This window comes from Nasonia vitripennis (assembly GCF_009193385.2).
Source record: "Nasonia vitripennis strain AsymCx chromosome 3 unlocalized genomic scaffold, Nvit_psr_1.1 chr3_random0005, whole genome shotgun sequence".
NCBI classification, from domain to species: Eukaryota; Metazoa; Arthropoda; class Insecta; order Hymenoptera; family Pteromalidae; genus Nasonia; species Nasonia vitripennis.
In genome coordinates, this window is record NW_022279624.1 from 263,044 (window position 1) to 291,032 (window position 27,989).

At 35.9% G+C, this 27,989-nt stretch overlaps 1 protein-coding gene across 17 annotated transcripts in view; it reads right to left on the reverse strand.

Moving 5' to 3' along the window:
* LOC100113848 (ADP-ribosylation factor-like protein 6) overlaps nucleotides 1–27,989 on the reverse strand; it is a 246,997-nt gene continuing 219,008 nt past the window's right edge. For all 17 annotated transcript variants that reach the window (XR_004345237.1, XR_004345238.1, XR_004345236.1 and 14 more), the window contains one exon: nucleotides 1–510. Coding sequence is in view for 12 of the 17 variants with exons in the window: in XM_032601776.1 (XP_032457667.1) it covers nucleotides 299–510 (212 nt within the window). In the remaining 5 variants the exon portion in view is untranslated. The remainder of the gene's footprint in view (nucleotides 511–27,989) is intronic.

Consider the following 27,989-nt stretch of genomic DNA (forward strand, 5'->3'; position numbering starts at 1 on the left):
TTTGTTTAAATTAAAAATTTTTTATTCTTCTTTCATATGCCAAGGGTATAAAGGTGACCCACTTTGCGCCCTTGCTACACAATATACTACTTTGTGGCTGAATTTAAATCCTTTGATTTAAGTATAACGACAAAAGATTTCGTTTCTACCAGGGCTGCCATAACAAACTTTATATTTTAACAAAATAGTACATAGGAAATATAAATTACTTAAAATGAAGTTATGCGAGCGAATAACTCATTAGTGGCTTGTAAAATAAATTATATTTTTTAAATAATTTTATGCACTTTTGTGGTTGCTATCTTTTATTTATATGTATATCTCGTATTTGATCTGTAAACCATTCAATAGCAGCTTGTAGGCCTTCACCAGTGATAGCATTTGTTGTTCGTACATGCCATGGTTTATTTTGAATCTTATCTAAACCTAGTCCTGATACAAGTTTCACAGTTGTTAAAGAGTCAGGTAAATCCATTTTATTTGCTAAAAACAGTATAGGCATCTTACGACCTGTAAAAAGAATATTAAATTACGTAAATGTCACACATACAAACACACAAATTACTAGCTACTATTGGTTACTTCGAAATCCCGATTGATAAGACGAGATAAGAGAATTTTCTTCGAGGTGCTCTACGATTTGTTTAATCAGTATCGTGTCGAAATCTTTTGCAAAGTGGGGAATATTTGCTACTGGTTACGTCTAGGGCGCCCAGTTTGACGTAGCTACTTTACTATGAGGTACTATCACGGACCTTTTCCAGATGTTAGGGTAGCTGCAGGTGTTTATTAAGGAGTTGAATGAATCAGTAAAGAAGGAGGCAGCCTTCGGCAAGATATATTGAAAATACATCTACATATCTATAAATATAGTACATCATGTAACAAGGAAATAAAGTAAAAGATTTTTTCTGCGGGTGTTTATTGCCCGAACGGGTATATTTTTCCGAAGAGTGCATTTACTGCCCAAGTGAAGCGACGAACTGCCGCATCCTCTAAAATTATTGCGCTGGGAGATAAAGACCAAGAGAGTCATGGTGACGCCGGCGATTGGAGAGGAATACCACCCAGATAGCACAAAGAGTTTCAAAAACGTTTTTGCAACGTTTGAATTGAGACCGTATAACGTTGCTTGACAAATTTTTATACGTTTCAGAAACGCTTTTAATACGTTAATAAAAGTTTTAAAAACTGTTTGAACTCACTAAGACTAGCGTACCAATCATTATAGTTTCACTGCTATCACTAGGTGGTGTCTCGTAAACCACAAGCGAAGTTTTGCTCTGGTGTCTACATAGGATAGTGTAGCATTTATGGTGATAGCGTAGGAATATCTCGAGGAAGGTGGTAGTAGAAAGATATTACTTATAATATTTTTCACTTAATTTAAACCTAAGAAACGTTTCAGAAACGTTTTGCTAACGTATCTTAGGCGACAAAAGCATTTTAACGTTGTGGAAATGTTTCTAAAACTTCTAAAAACTTGCAAAGTAACGTTATACGCTTACAAAACTGAAACGTGATATCTGGGCGACAACCGCCGCAGGTAGTAAGTAGACCGTCCAAAGGAGTCAGTAGATAAACAAAGATGATACTGCGGCAGGATGATACTACTTGAAGATGATACTAATTCAAGATCATACTAATCCAAGTTGATTCTACTTTACTTGCATTAAAATTCTTTTTCTTCCTAATTCACTACCAAGTAGGAAAAAAATTTTGGGTGTGCGGGGATTCGAGCCAGGAACCTTTCGATCGCCAGTCAAGCATCTTGCCGACTTAACCTCCAGAACTTGTTATGTGGTAAAAGTTAAATCATCTTTATAAGCTTATCTACTACATGTGAATTTCAAATGATTATTCGATGACTCTAATTAAAAACAAAAATTTGTTTAATGACCATTTTGCGTGAGAGACAAAAAAATTGGAATCAGCGGGATTTGACTTTCGGTTAGTAGTCAGTAATCTTACCCGTTACAAGCCCTCGAAAGATTATGGTTGTATCCGGCTTAGCTTCATCTATGATTTTTTTCCTTGTTAAAATTTATTGGAAGCTGTAAAAAGGGCTGAATGTGTTAGTAAGACCTAGAAGTAATTTAAAAACTTTTTATATCTCCGAAAGAAATAATGTGAAAAAATGTTGTCGTACGTCGAAATTTATTGGTAGCGCAGAAAAAGGCTAATTGTGTTAGCTCTTAAAAGAGGAGTTTAAATCAGTTTTAGGTTCCACTATTTTTCGCAAATGACTAGACGCATTAATGAATCATCATCATCACCATCGCTACTGAATGATAAGCACCTTCTCACAGGTCTACGTGAAACAAGGTCTAACAACTCCGGCGGTATCTTCTTTGGAGTTTGTAAAATTTCAACTCCGGGTGATGATGAAATTTTGGTTATCACAGATGAGCTGATCTCAATGACTTTCGCCTCGATGAACGTCGCTGTTTTATAAAATAGATTCCAAACATGATCCCGTTGATCTGGGGAGGTCGCCGACGGAAGTGGCGAAGCGAGGTGATTCCTTTCATGCCAGGATGGTGTGGGGTAATATTGAGTGCATGATTGTACTTTCTAAAGCGAGTGAACCATAATGACTTATGAAGCCAGCTATCCTCGCTTTTATACTTTTGAGAACACGCTACATGTTTTTATAATCATGGAAGGGGTAACCGGTTTCCCCCTCCGTTCATTCTCATCTATAATAGTTGATTTTTAAATCATACGAACAAAATTCAGCGCAGTCTGCTCATAGTATGCACTCTAGTTTTGTAAACATTATCAACTTATTGCAATAAATTGACAGTTTCGTGATGAGGCGACATTGCCTCGCCGAAACGACGCCTTTCGGTAAGCTGATCGGGCATCTTAGAATAATAAGTCGTTCTGGTGTTCGACAAGAGTGTGAGACCGAATGCGTAGTTAAGTGATTTGTTGAGTGTTCCCTGGTTGTTCCTCGAGCCTTGAGGCGCGCGGTATTTCTTTCTGTTCGAATATCTGTTTGTCACGGTTATCTGTGTTTGCGGGCTGTCTAATTAATTAGCGCAGATTTCTGATTGTAACTCCTCAGTCGATGAAGTATTGGGAGACTGATCTTTGGATTTTTTTGAGCTCCTTATATACCCTAACTTCTCTCTTTGAAATTCAAAAGTTTTCCCCTCTACAGATTATTCAATACTACCCCTTCTTTGGAAATATTATCCCCTCACGAGAGAGTAAGTAATTTATCTTTCTTTCTCTATGTTTATCAATGTATATGCATAACCAAATATTTTCTTATTTTACAGATACCGAGATGCTGCGCATAATTCATGCAACCTAAACTATCAGGATTCCAAGACCATTCCTGTGGTGTTTCATAATCTCAGTGGATACGATGCCCATCTAATTATCAAAGAGATTACAACATGTTTCCTGGACGTATATATCTGCTGCCTCAAACTAAAGAGAGATATATATCTTTCACAAAGTTTGTCGAAGGCACATATATAAATCTACGATTTATAGACTCCTTTTATTCATGCCATCGTCCTTAGACAAGTTATCGCCATACTTGACGGAACTGGACATATTGGAACGAGTGTTTCACGAAGACGGCTTCACTCTTGAGCATATTACATTGCTGAAAAGGAAAGAAGTCTTTTCATACCACTACGTTTCCACTCTCGCTAAACTCGATGAAGTAAATCTTTTGACGAAAGAAGCAGTTTATACGATGCTTACATCTCTGATGAAGATTACGAGCACGCTAAACGAGTTTAGCAGGAACTTTACATACAATCTTTAGGACAATACTCTGATTTATATTTCAAGACTGACGTCATACTCTTAGCTGAAGTCTTCGAGAATTTTAGAAGTAATTGTCTGCAGGCGTATGGGCTAGATCCAGCTCATTATTACACAACGCCAGGTTTGTCATGAGACGCTATGCTGAAATATACACAGGTGAATATAACTAAGATAATCTTAAGACTATGAAAATGTGCAAAATACTTATAGTATTCAAATATTTCTAGTTGCGTCTGGATCTCTTGACGGACATTAACATGCTCATGTTTGTCGAGCGTGGTATTCACGGAGGAATCAGCCAGTGTTGTAATCGATACACCACGACAATAATCTATACATGAAGAAAGGTTACGATGCTACTGCTGATGAGGAGTACCTTGTACATTATGACGCTAACAACTTGTACGGCTGGGCGATGGCCGAGGCATTACCCTACGGAAAATTCAAGTGGGTAACTGATCTCTAGACGCCTAATTTCTTTAACGTTCCCGACGATGACGACGACCCAAAGGGATATATCCTTGAAGTAGATCTCGAGTATTCGATAACGCTTCATGGAGCTCATTGAGACATGCCCTTCTGTGCCGTACACATGTGTCCACCAAGTTTAAAGCAAAAGAAACTGATGACGACACTTTATGACAAGAATAACTATGTGATTCATTACAGAGCATTAAAACAAGCTCTTGCACACGGGCTTCGTCTGAAGAAAATTCATAGTACTCTGGAGTTCAAGCAGAGTAAATGGTTAAAGCCATATATTTACGTAAACAGCGACATACGAAAGAATGCTAAAAATGAGTTTTAAAAAATGCTTTTTAAACTATTTAACAACGCTGTTCATGAGAAAACTATGGAAAATGAGAGCAAACACGTCGAGGTCAAGTTGGTGATAAGTGAGAAGGCAGATACGGTGCCGAAGCTCTCATAGCGAAGCCAATTTTCTACAATTGCACTATCTTCGACGAAGATATTGTGGCAGTGCAGATGTTCCATGCTAAAGTTTGCATTAAGAAGCCGATATATATCGGACTGAGCGTTTTGGACCTGTCAAAACGCTGATATATCGGTTTCATTATGACTATATGTTCGAACGTGTTGGTGACAAGTGCAGACAGGTTTACGAACTGTCAAATCTAAATGTATACAAAATAATGCGTACAGACATACATAAGTTTGACACTTCAGACTATTCTGTCAATAATTAGTTTGCCATGCCTCGCGTAAACAAAAAGGTCGTGGGTCTGATAAAGGATTAATACAATGGTGACATTTTCCTAGAATACATAGAAGGAAAATGTATGCAATGCTAGTCCAGAGTCAGAAGCCTTTTAAGAAAGCGGAGGGTGTCAAGAGCTCGGTGGTCAAGGCGACCATCGAGTTCGGTGATGACTTGTCTGCGAGAAAACGCTATATTAACTCAATAGATAGTTTATTTAGTGACTCATGGTCACATTTTAGTCACGCATCAGTGCATTTTTGTACAATAGTGCTTCAAATCAGAGCGTAGGGCATGAGCATAGGGCTAACCCTTAACAATCTTTAGCAAAAAAAATGTGGCTGTCTCGGGGACAGCCGATAGAAGTGAATACTTAAATAGACGCTCAACTAATATAGAGGATTTCATCGTTGCCTGATTGTATTCGAATTCACAACTTTATCGGGCCTATTTAGTAGCTCGAACAATCTCTGCGGATCCCTGACTGTACCCGTTTTTGTCATATTTTATTGCTAGACAAACTCGCCCCACAACGAGTTGAGACATAGCTTTGCCACGGAGCGTAGACCAGCATTAAATTTTATCCCACTTTTGTCGAGTTTAATGCCCTCCTCTTGCTCAAATTTCTGAATTTAACAACCAATTGCTTGCTCACCATCATTTGTGCAATCTAGTAGGTGTCCTGATCCATAGGTCTTTTTCGCGAAGAATTTTTTAATATATTCGTGAAAGAGCTCGTCGAACCCCTAGGTACCAACAAAAAAGCGCATGTTTACGTCTTCGTGTTTACAGTCTTGCTAACACATAGACTCGGCACACGATCTACATAGAGGAAAAAGCAGCTTATTGTGCATTTTTACAGGCAGAATAGGACGGTAAAGATTTCTCGGCGGCAACACTTCACACATCAGCAGACTGTTAATCTGACTGATGTTGTTGCCGGGGCAAACTACACGCGAATACTCTGCCTCACCCACATAGAATTTCAGATGACCGTCGGGGTAATGGCCGTATTTGTATATAATAAACAGACACCGAAATATTTAATATTTTTGCAAATATCATATGATTTTATCGTGTTGCCCGTTCGACCACCGAAAAATGCATCCCGTTGATTAAACGGTGTATGCCAGTCTTTTGTGACCTCTTTTATATACGCCATCTGATCGTTCTTGCTATACTTACGATCAAAATCACAATTTCACTTCTCAATCAGGCGATACCTGTGCCTACTAATTTTTCCCGAGACTCTAAACGTTCTCTCGTACCGTTCGGCAATGCTCTCGCAAATCACGACCAACAGTGTAGCGGTGAACACAGTAATACCAATAACATCCGTGAAACTGCCGTACAACTTTTTCATTGCTTTCTAAAGTCCATCAACGAGAGGGCCTTCAGGTAGTCTCTTTTTTCGTGAATTTACAGAATGCTGTATCGACCAGTCTGTCTCATGCTTCATCCACATCAGCTATTATGCTGCTACTAGAGATTGTTTATTGACTCGACGGTAGCTACTCGATGGTATAATGCCGGTTGTATATTTTTCTAAAAATTGCTTACGGTACACGCACACACACGATGATGCAATAGTGGCACACTCTAAGGACGGATCTGTCTACATTGTGTGACGGCTGCCTGATGCTGATCAGCACCTCACGACCATTTAGACGGAAAAATGGATAATATCTCGTAAACTCTTGATGAATCACGATGTGTCGTCTCAGCAGCGGCTGCTCAACACCAGCGCCCTCCTGCAACCGTAATGCCAATTTATATTTTATTATTTTTGCAAACTTTACATTTTATTCTTGTGATAATTCTCCAAGAATATATCAACTTACCAATCATTTCGGCCATATTTTCACCTTCTTCAGGAGTCCATGTAATACTGTATAATATACATAATGTATACTTGTGTCAGTAAGTCGTACGTACTTGTGTAAGTCAAAATAACGCTTGACATTCAGTGTTTAATCGATATTTCCAATTATTTAATTGTCAAAATTCGCTTTATTAACATACAATCAAGCTTGTTCAATAGTTCTTGAAGCGCACATAATAAAGTTGTTATCCCGCGAAAATATTGGATATAGTTAGTACAGTCCTTTTGAAGTTATAGATCGATCAATCGATCAATTCCCCAAAATCGCTGTATCAACTCACTACCTATTGAGTTGTGAGGCTCTCAGTGTGTACACAAAGAGTCCATATACCATGAAAATATCGGACTAATAATTTTGTAGATATGAGCAATCGATTGATTGAAATATCGATTTTTTGTCAATATCTGCGGGAATCGCGAGTGATACACAAAAACGGACGAAATTTCGCAAGGTTTCCTGACTCTTACACTGCTCTACGAGAGATCTATTAGATTATATGTAGAGCAAGGCGATGCATTAATATTTATAATCGAGTAATTTATCGATTTTTATAATTTCTCTCACTCTCTCTCTCACTCTTTCACTATTTCACTCTCTTACTCTCTCGAGGAGGTTGTGTTCTAGAATATTCTGTGTAAAAGTGCGCGTACCTGTACCCGTTGTGCCCCTGGAGCCTGTTTTTTCCGAAATTTGGCTGGCGCTCTGCTGTCTCTACGAGCTCACTGCATCGAAGGTGCAAGTGATTATGAAGTCACACACACACACACACACACACACACACACACACACACACACACACACATATATATATATATATACTAGGGGGTTCCCCCTGATCGCTTCGCTCGCCAACCACCAAATTTTGGTTTTTATTATATTGTATTGATAAATAATAAATTGAGTATAAAAAATGTAAATATTTATTTATATAAAAGTATTGTAAATAATTAAAAAAGGACAGTTCATCTGTAGATAGTCAATTTAGATAGTAGATTTTTTTTTGGAATTTAATCTTGAAATCATATTTTAACTCTCGTTTTTATTGTCTGATATATTCTGAAATTAATGTAAATAAATCAATTTGGTATTCAAATAGAAATTCATTTTTTTACTTAATAACCAAAATATTTTATAATAGATGATTTAAAAATGTTACCTTTATGATACAAATTTCAGAACCAATAATCAGATCTTCTAGTTCCATTTTTTCACTCAATAATTTTATATGATCGAAAGATTTAACTTTTAGAAGATAACTATTATCTAAAAAGTAATATAATAATATTCGTATAATATTAAAATGTCTATATATATATATATATATATATATATATATATATATATATATATATATATGGGACGTTTCACGTCAACCGGACCATCAGTGCACCCAAAATTTGGGTTAACCTAACAAGACGTTTGAGGTCTCAAAATGATCGTCTGGTCAAGGGCTATTGAAAAAGTTCTGGCCTTTTCAAAAATCCAATGTGGCGCATAAAATATGGAGCCTGAAACCCACGTTTTCATAGCACATTCAACAAAAACAATAGTAAAAATGTTCTAATTTGTGAAATATCCCACCAAAAAGCATGTACAACTCATGATAGGACATATTATTGACAATGCTGACGGAATTCCAAAATCAAAAATGGCGGAATCAAAATGGTGGACATTATACCTCCACCAAACTCATTTTACCGCAACAAATGATTTTTTATCAGTTTAAAGTATCGATATGGGGGTTTTCAGGGTCACTGAATCTTATTTTAACCTCGACATTGCAAAATTCGAAATGGTGGATCCAAAATGGCGGACGTTATACCACCACCAAACCAATGTTACCGCAACAAATGATTTTAGATCACTTTAAAGTATCGATATGGGGGTTTTCAGGGTCACTGAATCTTATTTTAACCTCGACATTTCAAAATTCGAAATGGTGGATCCAAAATGGCGGACATTATACCGCCACCAAACCAATGTTACCGCAACAAATGATTTTAGATCAATTTAAAGTATCGATATGAGGGTTTTTGGGGCCACTGCACCTTGTTTTAACCTCGAAATTCAAAATGGCCGATCCAAAATGGCGGACATTATACAACCACCAAAACTATTTTATCGCAATTAACGATTTTAAATCAGTTTAAATTATCGGTATGGGAGTTTAAGGGGCCGCTGAATCTTATTTTAACCTCGAAATTTCAAAATTCAATATGGCCAATATAAACTGAAAAGCCCCTGCTAACGCGCAACCCGCCGAACACGCCACGCACGCTGCAGCGCTTATCACCGTGGCGCTAGGGGGCTGCGCATTACCCACAAGTGAAGGAGCGTCGCGGAGGGCACATAAGGAGGCCGGGTCCAGCGCTGTACCTCGCCCCTCTTCCAACAGCCTAATGCTGCAAGTACACGGCTCGTGTCCAATGACAACTTGTGCAAAGACTTCAGCAAATAAAACTGTTTTGTGGCAAAGGAATTTATTGCTTTCAAGTGATTTCTTTTATACCTCTTTTTTACCTACACCCCCAACCCCTTCCCACGTTTAGCAACCCATAGAAAGGAATATTTTCTTCAAGGAATCCTTTCTTCATCGGCGACTTTTTCTCCAACAGTCTTTTTCTATAGTTTTGGTTGTGCTTTCTCATATCCTACAACAATGTCTTCTCCTGCGAAAAAATATCGTATCAATAGATGCGTTAATCCATTTGATATTAATACAGGACACAGCAAATCTCTTAGGAAGATCTGCAAAGAATTTCAAGATGTCTATCCCGATTATCCAACATCTTCACTGATTTGTGATACATGTAGAAAATCCTTTTACAAACTACATGATTTGTCATCTCCAAACGTTAGTATGAGTGTTGATTTTGAAGAGACTGACTCACCTTCGGTTTCAAACACGGATGCACCTATGCAAGATGATCTTACAAATATTTTAACTGGACTTAAAAACAAATTCCAATCCCTGCCGGAGAACGATCCATTACGTGTCAGTATTCTTACTATTATGCCCGAACACTGGGCAATACGTAAAATTATGAACCAATTTGGTGTGTCTCACAGAATGACTCGTAAAGCAAAACAGTTAAGAGAATCAGATGGAGTTTTGGCTTCTCCTGTTGCAAAACGTGGAAAAACATTACCTGCAGAAACTACTCAGAAAGTTGAAGATTTTTACGAAAATGATCTTAACAGCAGAATTATGCCAAATAAAAAAGATACCGTCAGTATTTATTTATATGGTGAAAAAATAAAAGTGCAGAAAAGATTATTACTTACTGATATTAAGAACCTTCATAATCAATTTAAAGAACAGTTTCCTGAACATCCGATTGGGCTTACCAAGTTTGCGGAACTGACAAGGAAAGGTACCCAACCCGAACTCACCGATTTTGATGATTTTCATATATGTTGTAGAACATAAAAAAATAAGAGACACGTATTTTTTTTATCGGCTAATTTTCACTTTTAAGGGGTAAAAACCTCCCCTAAAGTTAACCCCCAAAAAGCGTTTTTTTTAAATATCTCGGCTTAAAATTAATATTTTTCAATGAAACAAATTGGAGGTTATTTCTTACAAAAAGAGCAAGTATTTCATGGTGATTTGAAGAGTAAGGGTAGCATCCCCTATTTTTTAGGGGTTGAAAACATATATTTTTTGGCATAATTTTATAATAAAAATGTTTAAACCGACTAAAAAAAATTGGAAAAAATGTTTAAACATCCTTAATAACAAAATTTAGTTGACGTCTTTCGGTGTTTTCATAAATATTATCCCTAAGGGGGTAAACCACCCCTAACACAAAATAACTGTAAATATGTAATTCAATACATAATATTTCGTAGAAAGTTTGTATATAGAGGTTTTCGAGGTCGCTGATTACAAATCTGTTATCAGATTTTGAAAATTCAAAATGGCGGATCCAATATGGCGGACGGAAATATCGAAAAAAAATTTTATATAATAAAAAAGTTTTAAACGACTAAAAAATTTGGAAAAAATTTGTAAACATCTATAATAAACAAATTAAGTTTTTCGATTTTTTCATAGATACTACCCTTTAGGGGGTAAACCACCCCTAACACAAAATAACTATAAGTATACTTCAATCCATAATATTTTGTAGAAGGTTTGTATATAAGGGTTTTCGAGATCGCTCTTTGCAAATCTGATATCAGATTTTGAAAATTCAAAATGGCGGAACCAATGTGGTGGACGAAAATGTCGAAAAAAAATTTTAACTTTCATAAAAACTTGTTATAAATGTGTGATCTTTGTAGCCTTAAACTTGAACTAAAGAGCCTTAAACCCTAAACCCCTAAAGAACAAATAGGCTAAATGGTTGTGCTTTTTAACCAAACCACCTCAAATTCCTAAATTTGTAAACAAGAAAATTCTGTGTGTGAAGCAGTTTTATAATTTTCGTAGAAATTGTTATCAGAATGTTATTGAAATTCCTTTATTGTAAATTCAACTTATAATGTATTTTTGTTTATAATATTAGAGTATAATAATAATCTACAATCTTTTATCTTTTGCCATAGTGCATTTTTTGTATTGAACATAAAATATATTATTTTACGATGTTTTTACAATAATGGTAGTCCTCATAAAAGTGTTTAAAGCACAATGCTTTTTTGCACCAACCACATCGTACAATTGCAATGTTTGTGCACCCTTCTATTTCACAATGTGTTGCACAAGACTTTCCAAAACTGAAATCTATAGGATTATCAAATTTATCTGGTTTTTCATTGACGTAACCGCTTTTATACCAGGAATATTTAAACAAATCTATATATCTCGGTGAAGACAGTTGGTTGTGAACCAATGATTGAAGTTTAATTATATTATTTCTCACATGTAAATTCATATCATGATCCATTAACATTACATTATCAGAAAATGTTCGGACAAAGTTTTTCCAAATACGGAATCCATAGACATCAAGTGGTTGTATTTTTCCTGTGGTTCCAGTTGGAATTTTTTTATGTTAATAATTTTATTTTGTGGCATTGTTTCTTCTATAACTTTGTCACAATGACCACTCCAAGAATCAAGTAATAGTATTGAGTGATGGCCTACATAGGGATAAAATATTTTTTCCAACCAGATTTTGAAGTGATCTGCAATTAAACGACTTACTAATTAACTGATCAACGATATTACAATGTAAAAATTGTTATTAGTTCCCTTACTTGTTGTTAATTTTCCAGATTTGGATGCTTCCACGTACACGTTTTCTGGTCTAAATATGTTTTGTTCTACAATAGGGCCAAACTTGCCACTTGGTTCCTTTAAAACAAGAAATAGCGGTGACAACAGTTGTCCAGTAGCTGATATTAGTGGCTGTATAGTATAACTATGCGTTGTTGCTGAAATTGACTGTACCAGACATTGCACTTGCTTTTCTCCTTCTACTGCTAATGTTCTTCCAGAATGCATTTCTAGCTGAAATCCGCTCTGATCTGTATTATACAAATTTTCGAGTCCAATCCTTGGTATACACGATTTAACGTCATCGATAAATGCTTCAGCTTTAGCCGTAAGTTCTGCACTACTTTCTAGTGTTTTTCTTGTTATGAACTTATTTATTTTCCTAGAAACTATTCGGTGTACTTGCTTAAATTTGAGTAACCAATGTTTAGAATCTTTGAATCTAATATCATCAAAACCAATTTCTTTTTTACCTTGTAAGGCCCATCGAATTATATCTTCATCATGGATAATTGAACCACTGTCGAGAGCTGCTTGAAAATTATCCAGGGTATACTGACAAATTTGTGCTACTTTTTCTCTATACGTGCCACCTTTATTAATTGAATGAGCCCAACGACGTAGCTGACTAATAGATGATACTTTTTTGTTAACCTTACTTACTTATACTTTTTTGGTACTTTTTTATTAACCTATGTTTTTTCATTTGCAAAAAAGTGTGGACTTTTTGAATTTATAAAATTATATAATTATGCAATTTATGAAATACTTTATAATTTATGAAATTACTTTTGAAAATTATGCTAATTTATAAAAGCAGAAAAATAAATAATCTTTGATTGAAACATAAAACGAGACGTTATTTGTTACATACAAGATGATAGAATAAAATATCGGTAATATGTCTATACTCGTGTCTACGGTAAAGCATAGGCCTTCGGCTTGTCTGGAGGTTAGGGGTTTGGAGTCGTTTGGTTAAAAAGCACAATCATTTAGCCTATTTGTTCTTTAGGGGTTTAGGGTTTAAGGCTCTTTAGTTCACATGTACAGGCTACAAAGATCACACATTTGTAAACAAGTTTTTTTGAAAGTTAAAATTTTTTTTCGACATTTTCGTCCACCACATTGGTTTCGCCATTTTGTATTTTTAAAATCTGATATCAGATTTGTAAAGAGCGATCTCGAAAACCCCTATATACAAACCTTCTACAAAATATTATGGATTGAAGTATACTTATAGTTATTTTGTGTTACGGGTGGTTTACCCCCCTAAGGGGAAGTATCTATGAAAAAACCGAAAAACTTAATTTGTTTATTATAGATGTTTACAAATTTTTTCCAAATTTTTTAGTCGTTTAAAACTTTTTTATTATATAAAATTTTTTTTCGATATTTCCGTCCGCCATATTGGATCCGCCATTTTGAATTTTCAAAATCTGATAACAGATTTGTAATCAGCGACCTCGAAAACCTCTATATACAAACTTTCTACGAAATATTATGTATTGAATTACATATTTACAGTTATTTTGTGTTAGGGGTGGTTTACCCCCTTAGGGATAATATTTATGAAAACACCGAAAGACGTCAACTAAATTTTGTTATTAAGGATGTTTAAACATTTTTTCCAATTTTTTTTAGTCGGTTTAAACATTTTTATTATAAAATTATGCCAAAAAATATATGTTTTCAACCCCTAAAAAATAGGGGATGCTACCCTTACTCTTCAAATCACCATGAAATACTTGCTCTTTTTGTAAGAAATAACCTCCAATTTGTTTCATTGAAAAATATTAATTTTAAGCCGAGATATTTAAAAAAAACGCTTTTTGGGGGTTAACTTTAGGGGAGGTTTTTACCCCTTAAAAGTGAAAATTAGCCGATAAAAAAAATACGTGTCTCTTATTTTTTTATGTTCTACAACATATATGAAAATCATCAAAATCGGTGAGTTCGGGTTGGGTACCTTTCCTTGTCAGTTCCGCAAACTTGGTAAGCCCAATCGGATGTTCAGGAAACTGTTCTTTAAATTGATTATGAAGGTTCTTAATATCAGTAAGTAATAATCTTTTCTGCACTTTTATTTTTTCACCATATAAATAAATACTGACGGTATCTTTTTTATTTGGCATAATTCTGCTGTTAAGATCATTTTCGTAAAAATCTTCAACTTTCTGAGTAGTTTCTGCAGGTAATGTTTTTCCACGTTTTGCAACAGGAGAAGCCAAAACTCCATCTGATTCTCTTAACTGTTTTGCTTTACTAGTCATTCTGTGAGACACACCAAATTGGTTCATAATTTTACGTATTGCCCAGTGTTCGGGCATAATAGTAAGAATACTGACACGTAATGGATCGTTCTCTTCTGCATCCGTGTTTGAAACCGAAGGTGAGTCAGTCTCTTCAAAATCAACACTCATACTAACGTTTGGAGAGCTTTTTGGGGGTTAACTTTAGGGGAGGTTTTTACCCCTTAAAAGTGAAAATTAGCCGATAAAAAAAAATACGTGTCTATTATTTTTTTATGTTCTACAACATATATGAAAATCATCAAAATCGGTGAGTTCGGGTTGGGTACCTTTCCTTGTGAGACCAAAATGTTGTGTCTTTGCAGGATCCTCTGGTACACACAATGTATGTGTATGTACGATACACCAAAATTTCAAGGCGATGATTGACGCAGTAAATATAGAAAAAATCTCAAACAATATTCTGAAGAATTATAAAGATTGTTTAAATTTCGTTCTATGTGAGGATCCCAAACCAAGTTGTTATTTGAATGAATGCAAATTTTGTCCGGACATTCAAAAGTTTTCTAATTTCGTTGAGAACATTATGGATGAGCACAATATTGATCAAGTCATCTTCAGCACGTGGCAATCAACCGATAGATACACTTTGATAAAACAATGCCTAACATCGCAAGAATTTATTGAAACTTTATGTTCTAGCCTAGAAAAGTTGATACCTCATCACTTCATCGCTAAGGAACAATCAAAGTTTATTTCTGGGAAGAAAAATAAACTTTCAGATGAAGAGGTTCTTGCTCAATTGGATTTTGCTGAGAACTATGCTTTTACAGCCCAAGATGCTGCACAGGCATTTCATTTTAATAATGATCAAAGTACGATTTTTCATGCTGTTGTTTATTATAAATCTGAAGGCAAGCTAAAGCATTTCAGTACAGTATCTATGTCCGACTGTACTACTCATGATGCCACTGCAGTATACATAATGCAGCAAAAGCTTATACCTGAAATTCGCAAGGTTTGTCCCACAGTAAAAAGGTAATATATGCTACTGATGGTGCTAAACAGCATTTTAAAAATCGTTATCAAATGAGTAGTTTAATGAGTCATAAGAGAGATTTTGGCGTTGATGCTGAATGGCACTGTTTTGCAACAGCACATGGAAAAGGTAGTTGCGATGGAGTTGGAGCGATAGTAAAGAGAGAATCTACAAGAGCGAGCTTACAAGCTGCAAAAAATAAAGCAATTCTAGATGTTAAAGCTCTTTATTCATGGGCTAATGGGCGATCATTCAATATAAAATTTTTCTTATACACCAAAAAAGATTGTTGTAATATAGTAAGTATTATAATCTTGATTATAAGTACCAAAACAGTACATGTCGCGCCATCTATTGGTCGATGACGATTTTGTGCAACGAGACGAGCTTACGCGAGGGTGACCGCACCGCGCATGCCTCGCGTCTACACTCTAAGCGCTGATTATACTGTACACGCTGTTCTCTCTCTTGCCTGTAAGACTCCAAGCCCAGCGGACGTACTGCCGACTATGGCTATTGCCATATATAAATAAATTACCATTATTCATTTAACATTAACCTCAGTATTCTTAATTTACCCACGGATTCCAACAAAGATCACGAACAAACTCGTCAATTCCTAACAAAGAGATTTAAAAACTGTCCACCTGTCACAAACATACAAATGGGGCATGGATTTATCCCAGAAAATAATGAAACGTTGAAAGTCATGCATTACTCAAATGCCAATGAACCTAGGAACAGAGTAATTTATGATATCGGCGAAAGCCATTTATCACCAGTAAAAACTCCACGAACGAGGAGCCAGAATTGATAAGAGCGCACAAAATGTCATTAAAGATTGATTCATTTGGCTAAATTATATATTTTTTTCATCCACGCAGGCATATACATATACACAGAACAATAGAAAAATGTAAGTGCAAAAACCGCAGACAGATAATTCTAAATCTAATAGACCGGAAAAATATAAGATTCATGTGCACAAATACTGATTCCGATAATACATTTATAAACATTTACCTCACAAACCCCCATATCGATACTTTAAAGTGATCTAAAATCATTTGTTGCGGTAACATTGGTTTGGTGGTGGTATAATGTCCGCCATTTTGGATCCACCATTTCGAATTTTGCAATGTCGAGGTTAAAATAAGATTCAGTGACCCTGAAAACCCCCATATCGATACTTTAAACTGATAAAAAATCATTTGTTGCGGTAAAATGAGTTTGGTGGAGGTATAATGTCCACCATTTTGATTCCGCCATTTTTGATTTTGGAATTCCGTCAGCATTGTCAATAATATGTCCTATCATGAGTTATACATGCTTTTTGGTGGGATATTTCACAAATTAGAACATTTTTACTATTATTTTTGTTGACTGTGCTATGAAAACGTGGGTTTCAGGCTCCATATTTTATGCGCCACATTGGATTTTTGAAAAGGCCAGAACTTTTTCAAAAGCCCTTGACCAGACGATCATTTTGAGACCTCAAACGTCTTGTTAGGTTAACCCAAATTTTGGGTGCACTGATGGTCCGGTTGACGTGAAACGTCCCATATATATGGCTCAAAATTTACAAATCCGAGTATGAGTACAAAATTTAAAAAAATGTGACTACGATATAAAAAGTTAGAAAATTCACTAGAACCCCACCTTAAACATTTAGTGCATGAAATTATTAACTAGACTAACTTTTGTGACATTACATCTAAAAGTTGAAAGTTGAGCTTCAGCTACATCGTCTTCAGTCATACTGCTTTTTAATTTTATCCGAAGGCTGAGCATAGTGTGAGCGAGATCGATATATTCCTCGCTATTCCCTGGTAGCACAAATTCTATAGGTGAATCATCACTTAATGATGATATTGGTTTGTAGTTCATCAAGTGCAAACCTTCGATCGTTGTTTGGGTAGGTGGTATTGCAAATAAGAGCAACTCTGATTTCAAACACTCACACGAGTAGGTATGTAAAAACGCTATCTTTTCTTTCAGCTATCAAAAATGTCTCTAGTTGTCCTTTTCTTCTTTTTGTTTGTCTTTTCTTATTATTCTTCTTCTTCTTCTTCCTAGTGCTTCTCGATTTATCTCTTTTAGCTCTTGTACGACTGTTAGAAACCTTCCTTTTTTTGTTGTCTTATTACGTTTTACGATGCTACTAGGTCCAACAAGTATTAGCAACTGAAACGCTTGACCGCGACCCAATCGTTGATATCCTTCATCAACTTATCCAATTTCTCTTCGCCTTCCTCTTGAGAGTTTCACCGGATTCTCTAATACGATTGCGAAACGACTCTTTGATGGGGGTATTATTATTCATTGTTATGTTAGACATTATGCTTGTCCCCGAACGTAATGCCTCCTTACCAACAGCTTTGGCACAACGTGTCAAGAGCAATAGTACATGTCGAAATATACCAGCCAAAAAAGAACCAATACCATTATGACCTCTCTGATATAGGGCGCCAATGTATATCCGTCCGACACCACCGCTGTAGCCGTACCCAGCTTGTGTGTTGAAGTATGCTTCGTATCTGTCCATTCTGCAGTTCTTAATTGTCAATATTTTTAAAATAAAGTGTCACTGTCAGAGTTTCATTGTCAAATGGTATCGGCTGCTCGCATATTCTGCCTTATATCAATACATACTTCATGTTGAAATCCTGGACATGTACTCTCTGCACAGATTCTATTAATTGATATATAACCTTCGTGCTCAAGTTTGAATTCCAGGTGGTTCTTTGTATAAACTAAAGTGTTCAATTCACTCACCAAGGACTCTATATCTTTATAAACTCCTGGATGAATGAAAGATGCACCTCCACTTAGACTGTCCTGTATTAATTTATTCTGATCAGTAAAATCATATTTTGTATTTTCTATCAAAGTAATATTCTCCACGGGATTATGCGGCATATTTTTCACCAGTACGAATCTGTTTTTCCCTCTGATGAAACGCGCTAAAACGTCAGCGGAATTTGAACCTCTGTGAAAGCAACGCACTATTAACCTTGAAGTCGTATTTGCTGAGGCTACTATGTAATAAAATGTGTAGTAGTATTTTCAGATAAATAACTCATACTGCTATTGTTAGTGTTACGTCCGGGTAAACCGTGTAAAGACCGTACTTGGTATAAGGACGGGCTGCGCGAGTATACAAATAATTATTTAAATTAAGAGAAACTAGCCTTTGGCTCGAGAGCCTTATGTTACTAGAGTTACACGCGGACTGTAAGATCTAAGAATGTCCCACGATACTCGTCTGCGCGGATGCAGATTTGTGCGCGGACGGTATACCGTCCGCGACTACATTTGGCGGACGTAGGAGTGTCAGCTGTTACTTGCGGTCGTGTAATGCAAGTTGGTTAGGACACTTCTGTATCCTGCGGACTCAGCGTTATGTCCACTATTCTCACCTCATATGTGGACGCTGATGGTTTGTTCACAAGTATCGAACTCTTACCTGCACGTCGTGACTGCGTAGCTGATGTGAATTTATTTATGCCAATTGAGGTTTAATTATTATTTATGATTTAATACTCAAGGGTTTCAATTGTATTGATTGTTATCTTTTTATTGGCCCAGAGCACTTCACATACGTTCAGAATACAGAGTTGACTGAATTTAGATGTTGTATTATTAGATTCGCAAGTTCTAGGGTTGTTTTTTTTTAAATGTTTAGTCTAATTTCTTAGCTGTATTTAGGATTTATCTTAGCAACTTACAATTATTATAATCCTGCGCACATGAGATGGTTCTAAACACCCGTTGTTGCCAGATGCTGGTTGTTACAATCCACACGCGTTCACGTAGCAATATATAGTTAAGATGATCCACTGCTCTTGCTAACGCCGGAGATTCCACTCGACGACTCTTAGCTTGTACTTATCTCTGTGGCACGGATCTGTGTTCAGAGGGCTCTCCAGTGTATGCTATGCCAAGGGACGGATTTAGCACGCTCCCAAGGTGTTGGACGGATTTAGCACGCTCCAAACACTAACACTAGCAAACACCGCCGCTTCACCTTAGAATCAGTCGTAACCGCCAGGGAATAAGTCATTACGCAAAAAGGCCCTGCGTGGATCGGCTCCGGGGTTTTTGAAGCCTCGGTGCCGATGTAAGCAGTTATGAAATTTAGATGAAGTAGATCGCGATAGTCCAATCAGCATTCGCCACACTAAGAATTGACGCGTACGCTTTGCAGTCGTGGTTAGCGCGCGAGAAGTGCTGACACGGAGGTCAGAGCACTCGCTCCGATTTTCGGCGCTCAGCATGTTTTGCAATCTAGTTGCTTCGTCTCGATCGGTTGTGAATACATTGTCTGTGAGTGCATGGTTGCAGTCATACAGGCGTCATTTGTAGTCGTATATAAATACATCCATATATATTCTCATGTACTCGTATACATACTCATTCATAACATATACACACATATATGTATACATATATATTTATGTAGTTTGAACATGGCACATTACAACCGCACAGAGCGAATACTCGCGTAATTTAGAAATAATTATTACTTGACGGGAATGTTACGACTTATTTAGTTATTATTAAGTTCAGCACGGCTGTTTACACCAACCGCCTTGAGCAAAGGTAATAAACGTGCATGTAAATACGGGCAGATAACTAGGCGCGTACGATCCCAAAGCGGCCGTTCGCGTAAGCGCTGCAGCTACTGTAGTAAGCAGGAATGAGGACTCGATTTTATGACAAACACTTATACACTCATGCATACACTGTTACAATGATCCGAATAATGGCAGAAGCTTACCTTGAAATAAATCTCGTTTGCCGTTCTGTATAAGTTTAAAATAGGAGTTCGATTTATTTACAATATAAATAACAAAGAAACTTGTACAGTGAAAATATTATAAGTCAAAGAGGTTGGAATCACATCCCAATTTAACTTCACTGCACTACCACTCTTTTCGCTTTCCTCGTCACTACTGGACGGCCGGGCTGTGACAGCACCAGCGGATGTCCTTTGCTTCGTGACTACGATGTTGCTAAGCCAACGGGTTATGCCATCGTTTGCAAACATCTTCTGCTCTTCCAATTCTCCAACTATAACCTCTTGTTTCTGTTGACAGGGTATGTCAGCGTTCACAAAAAATGTATCTTCTTCAACAAAAAATTTATCTTCTACAAAATCTTTCTCCTCCTCTTCTACACGACATTTCTTCTTCTCTTCGAAAATTTTCTTCTTCGCTTTTACACATTTTTTCCATTCTACAAAAATTCTCTTCTCTACACAAAATTTCTCTTCGTCCACAAACAATTTCTCCTCTTCTTTTACATCTCCTTTTGCTATCTCTTGATGCTTCCTTCTTAGCTTCCTCCCTGGCGATACCAGTGGGCTTGGACCACTCCCCCCCCCCCTCCCAGAACTGGCATACCTCTCTGCAACGCAGACCTCGCATGCCCAGTTTTCTGCACTTTAATAGAGGTCTGTTGTAAGACTGTGCGGGTAGCATCGACCTCTGTGTTGCTCCCGCATTGCCATTTCCCAACCGATGACGAAGTGTGGCGCATGTAGGGCAATTTTGAAAAACCACTCCTATTTGGCCACATACTTGACATTCTTCGAAGTTCTGGCTTTGATACACTGGCTGGAAAAGTATTCTACCTTGAACTCCATCTGGCTTCGGTTGGATGACATGACTGTCATTACGACTACTATTCCGGCTATTAATAGTAGAGCTTCTGCTACTGCTACTGCTACTCAAGTTGCTGCTGCTGCTGCTACTCGAACTGCTGCTGCTCGAGCTGCTGCTGCTGCTCGGACTGCGGCTACTTCCACTTGAACTGCTGCTAAAACCCGGACTTCGACCTCGATTTCGACTTCTAACTCGACCACGCAGTCTTCGACTCTTTTTCTTCGACATCTTCTCCTTCTGGCACTGGGCCTTGGCTTTGATGGAGCTGCATTGGTTAACATGGTCTTCACTTTTACCGGCATGGTGACATAGCAATTTCGTCTTCGTTATTCGGATTTTATCGGCCTCCCCTCCATAAATTTGTCTACAAATTCTCTTGGCGCTGCGATTTTTCGTGCTAGTTTCTGGCAATTTACATAGTGATTCTTCGTCGTTATCCCAACCGTACCATAGTACCGGGTCTTGATAACCGGAATACCATAGCATGGCACGTAACAGTCTATCTCGGCGTAAATCTTTAGAGCCATTCGTACTAGCACTCAAGGATCGTAGTCTGGCTTTTATAATTCGGCTGTATGTATTTTTCGAATTTCTCGACTGAGATTCCTCACCTCTGAATTCTTCCGTAATTTTGCCATAATTTCTAAATGAGAACTTATTTTTACGTCGAAACAGCAGCTTGGATTTTTGCACAGTCCAGGTGTTTTTTTCTCAAGTCTGACAATATTAAACATTGGCTGTGGCTGAAAAAATCTTTGCTGGTCTCGGCGGTAAGCAGAACTCAAGGCGAAAAATTTTGGTTGTAAATTACTCACAATATTCAGTTACCATGACTATTAATTCGACCAATTTCTTAACTTGAGTTTTTCGGCAGGAAAGGCAAGCAATAATTATTGAATTGATCGTCTGACCGGTACACAACTTATGAGCATAAAAATATATTTCAATTAAGGGGATGTCGTACCCAAAACGTCGGAAACGTAGGTTTCTACCATATCGAAAATGTATTTTATGCTATAAAAAAAATTAAGCACTAAACAAATAAATCCTTTGTAGGTGCAAATTCTCCACATTGAGAAAACTAATTATTACTTTCTACACAGGCAATCGACCCTGTATTTATTGCAAACAATGGGAAATACGGTTTGAGGTGGAGCGGAGTCCCAGTGTAGCCCTCAGATTCAACATTTGTTGATATTAGTAAAACAAAGCACTGCACACTACAAACCTTTGTGGACGCAAATGCCTGATATAATACAGAACGGGCACGCGCATTGAAAAGTCTTCATAAATAAACAGTAATTGCAAACAACGAGAAATACGACGCGAGGTGGATGAGCTGACTGACGCCATGAAAATATATGGTTACACTACTGACGCTCAGATGGCGCTACTCCTGTATTTAACACCGCGAGCTAGAAAATACTGGCGCGTCGCTTAAATATCATAAGTCATGAAATATTGACTCCATGTTATTTACATACATCTAAGAACTACATAGAAAGTTTATTCATAAATTTAATTTTATTATTCTCAATATAGTTTTCGTAATAATAACCTATGATAATCACGTGATGATGGGCGTGTACTTTTAATTCAATTGAGTCAATTGATCTGAGGAAAATCGATTTATGATCCAGATATTAGTGGCACAATCTAAACAGCAATAAATGTTTTACGTTATTTATAATAATCTATTGGTATAAGAGCATCAAATCCGGTTGGAGCGTTTTCTTGTCCCGGCGGGGTTATTCTTTAGTATTTCTCGCTATATACTACCAATCAATAGTTTGTAAAAGTTCATAATACATTTCATGTATGCACTCTTATTTGAATAACAATTTGATGGAATTTTATATCCGCAAAACCACTGTTTTGGGTAAAAATGCGAGAACGTAGTCTACCGAGATAAGAGCAACGAATACACTTGGAGTGTGCTCTTATCCTGGCAGGGTCATTGTTCAGTATTTCTCGCTATATACTACCAATCAATAGTTTGTAAAAGTTCATAATACGTTTCATGTATGCATTCTTATTTGAATAAGAATTTGATTGAATTTTATATCCGCAAAACAACTGTTTTATTGGGTCAAAAATGCGAGAACGTAGTCTACCGAGATAAGAACAACGAATGCGCTTGGAACGTGCTCTTATCCTGGCAGGGTCTTCGCAGTTGTATTAGGTATCCATGGAAAACAGATTCTAGATATAATGCGTACATTTCGATTTTCGTCATATGTCATAAATAATATGTACGTTACAAGGAAATTAAAATGTTTTGAGCCGAAAGGTGATAATTTTGTAAACATTTTACAGGAAATTTTGTATAACTATTTATTGCATCACTTTAGCGATAATTTTATAACACTGTGGATTCTGATTCAAGAGGTAAAAATTGGTAAAGAAAAATCTTGGTAGACCCTTCGACCTCCATAGCCCACAGACACTGATAGATGGGCATTTTTAATCCCTAATAGTAGCAAGTTATGAATGTTATGAGAACCTATTATAGATGTCTAGACTCGATTACTGATCAAAAATCAAATTCGAAATCTAAGCACCATAAAACATAAATGTCAACATTGTTTAAATGTGTTTAACTAGAACAAGTTTTGTATTTGGTTGTTTTTTAGTGGTATACGTATTATATTATATAATATTTAGAAATTACATAAAAATATATGAATTAGAAAGATTTCATTAGAATTTTCAAAATACATTTACTAATTAAAACTACTTTTACTAATGTAAAAAAAATTTAATCAAATTGCTAATTTTTCAACATTTGTGTATATATATATATATATATATATATATATATATATATACACAATTGTAAGCCGTCAATTTTCACTATATAAAAGCGGTGTATAGTCAAGCAGCAGTTCACATGCTCTTGAAGGCGAGCTCAACAGCTGCTCTGCGCTACGCACAGCATTGTGCGCATGTATAAGTATCTAGCGGCCGGCTCGAGACATGTTCACTCAAGAGTCACGTCCTCCGCCAGTGTGCTTGTTTTGATATTTTAAAGCGTCCTCCGCTCACCACGATAAATTATTCGGATCGGCTTTTGAGGTATAACTATTATAATCACGTAATGTGGAATGGCAGCGACGACGCGATGCAAAAAACTCTGATCTCGTTCGCGGATCGACTGCTCGCGGGTTTTATTTATCTTAGTGCAGTACAAAAAGTATCAAAATAGTGGTGCACGCGAATGATAGTGACGATATGATGTGTTAGTGTCAGTTTGTCAAGGAGCGCTGCAAAAGGGAAATATATTTAACAAAAGCAATAAGAAGCTTTAGTTATCGCTTGGAGGTTATGTCTTGTTTGACTACTCTTACTGTTGCTCATGCTGCTACTGCTTCTATACTGCGTCGATACCTTCTTCCTGGATGCATAGTCTGGATAAGGATGGACCATCATTGCTTGTACTTCTTCTACTGCTGTACTGCGATACCTACTTGTTACATCAGCGTGAAGATACATCATCGCTCAAGATCCACGACAGGTATATATATATATATATATATATATATATATATATATATATATATTTATTCTTGCGTTTATTATTTGTACCGTAGCTATTTTTTAACCATTGAAATCAATAAGTATGTAATTGAGTGATATGTTTGTAGAGTTGAACACTTCACTTGAAACTGGATTCTCGCTATTTGCAAACTGTTGAAAAGACCTCATAAAATCCGATAAAAATATAGCTCCTTTCATACGACATCCGATAAAACTTTTATAGTGATATATCGGGATACATATTTTTATAAGTTATTATAGTGCATACCTCATAAACATGGATGTCAAGTTAATACATTTAAATTATATCGGTCCCTCCCGGTAAAAAATATATAAGTTTTTATGAGGCGAACAATTATATAAGCATTAGTAGGGTTATACCCATAGAATGTTTATAAGGATTTATCTCATATTACATTACCTCGTGAGTATAGGAACATATAGTAATAAGGCGATACAAAATTTATGCGTACATATAAGAGTTTTGCAAGTTAATGTTTTATAAGGTTATCCATATAAACACTAATCAGGTTTTATAGTAAAAATGTTAATACACTGAGATTTCAAATCTATCATTTTTTCCTTATAACAAATGTTATAAGGTTTTATCATAATATTACCATAAATAATATCGCAATAATTGCATTCTTTATTTTATCTAATTAATAGGAGTTTATGAAAGATTCCTGGTGCAGAAACCACATAATATCTTATAAAGTAACAAGCTATAGTATTTTATAATGTAAATTGCATAAAATAAAAAGATCGTTTACAAGGATTTTTTCGCATTTTTTATAGGGTTATATAGGCTGTTTCAGGATAACAGAATGTTGAAATATAGCTGACTCTTTTATAGTGTTTTATAAGAATAGTTGCAACTATTGCAAAGTTTATTTATGAAATGCTACCAGCCTAACCGATGATCGAAAGATAAATATTATTCGATTCATTTATCGCATTTTATCATATATATCAAGCAAATTCAGAGCATACCGGGATCGCGGGATCCATGGCACAGTGTACGTATACAATTTGAGAATTTGCTACTACTTTTTACAGCTGAAATGCTATATTTTTAAGAAACGTACCCTGTTGAAAAAAGTTGATAGTAAATCCTAATGCCATTTTTTGCAATAGGACTTGATACAATGCAATGTAAGTCGATATAGGGCGATATAGGTCGATATAGGCCGATACAGGACGATAAAAAATCTATGCAAAAAATTGCAATTGAAATCGATAAAATTCAAGATAATCTTAAGTCTATATTATAATTGATTTCAATTGTAATTTTTCGCATATTTTTTTTTTCATAAATGGACCTATATCGGTCTATTTCGATTTATATCGTATTTTATCAAGCCCTAATGCAAAAAAAAAGGCATTAAGATTCACCATTCAAGCCGATAAAAAATCTCATATATAGTTGTACTCGATGAAGGTTCTCTTACCGAATATTTATACATTACCAGCTGAACTTATATGACTGAAGAAATCTTAGGCAATTCGCTTATCGCTTTTTATGATGCAATGCTACATAAAATAATCCTAAAACAATAGTTTGTATCCGCGGATATCAAGTAAATACCATCATTAGTGTCGATCGCATTTTTTTATCGGATTATATAAGCCGTTTTATGATAACAAAGAGTATCTAGTATTATATCGGTTTTTACCGCTGCAATTTTTAAAATCGTATCCGAGACAACGTTTTTTATAGGATAGTACTCTATGGGGATAGTTGCACTGGATGTAAAGTTGTCTTATCGAATATTACCAGCTGAACCGATAACTGAAGAAATCTTAGTCGATTCGCTTATCGCATTTCATCATTAACTTTCACATATAAAATAAATTATAAAAGACTATTTATATATGTACTTGGGTTATCCAGCAAATTCGAAGTATTAATGGGTTCAAAGCGATCCGCATGGCACGGTGTATGTATACAATGTATACTTATATACTTGCCATCGAATTATTTTATCGGGTCATATAGACCGTTGCAGTATAGCAGAGTGTATCTGCTTTTTGTTTTTACCGCTGTAACGATTATTTATTTATTTATTTATGTATTTTTAAGAAACGAAGCCGGGTCTTATAGGTACAGTATTTTATATTATATTTAGCAAATTCAAAGTGTATATGTAGGGTCGCGGCGCTCCCCATATATAATCATTGTTATTCTGTCGCATCTTTTTATCGGGTTATATATGCCATTTAAGGCTCCATGTATGGTGTGCTATAGTGATCGTTGCAATAAATGCAAAACTCACCTACTGAATGCTGCTGAGGTTGCACGACTTTCGCGAACGTTTTATCGGATTGAAAAATTCATGCAAATATAATACACAAGGAACAATAATCTGTTCTCAAAAACATTTTAATGTATTTTCCCTAGCTGTAAGAAATCGAGAAGGAGTTGCACGCAAATTTCGAGTACGTTCGCTCGCCATTTTGGAAGGGTTCCTGACCTTCCATTTGCCTAAAACAATTCATAGATGTATATTTTCATACAAACAACAATAATCCAATCACAAAAAAATGTTAAATTTATTTGCCTCGCTTTAATAAGTCTTAAAATTATTATTACTCTACTTAAGTTTTGAGACATTTTCGAATTTCGCGCGCTAATTATACTAATGAGGCGCTAATTATCTGCCGGTAAAACAATGCGCGGTGCATCAGTTATCATTTAAGTCAACGACATATTATTTATGGCCGCGCGGACACGTGCATACACAACGGCAGCGATAATTGCAGGAAAATCCATCGGCATCACGTTTCCCAATCATGTAAGTCTTATAAATAATTAATCCTACTAACTTAGTTATTGATTATTTCTATACTTTCAATAATATTTTTTGAGTAGTGCGAATATATTTATTATTCTCGCATATGCATGTGACGCACGTGTGTAATTAATCTACAAAATTTCAAGTTTTTTTTACTTGTTCATGATTCATTGATTAACAAGCTCATGAACTCATTTCAGAATTAATACAACAACAACAACAACAATAGTGCTGGTGTGTTTTATTCAATCCTCGTGACTCGCTTTTTTTTTGTAAACTTTCTGAGCCAGCTAGACATTCAGTACTCGCAGTGGTAATAATTCTTTATGTTCATATAATATTATATTATATTTAGCACTTTAGTTAATGAGATTTTTTTGCAACAAAGACGATATTTAATTAATTAAAGTCAATGTTACTTGAATCAATGATATTTTCAATTGAATAGATTTCATAAATTCTACTAAAATTTTCTCAAAGCATTATTAGATTATAGTATATATAAGTATATATAGTATTACTACTTTATTTCAGACTGGACTACTCTTGATTGATTGCTCCTGGACTGCTTATACTTGTCAAAACATA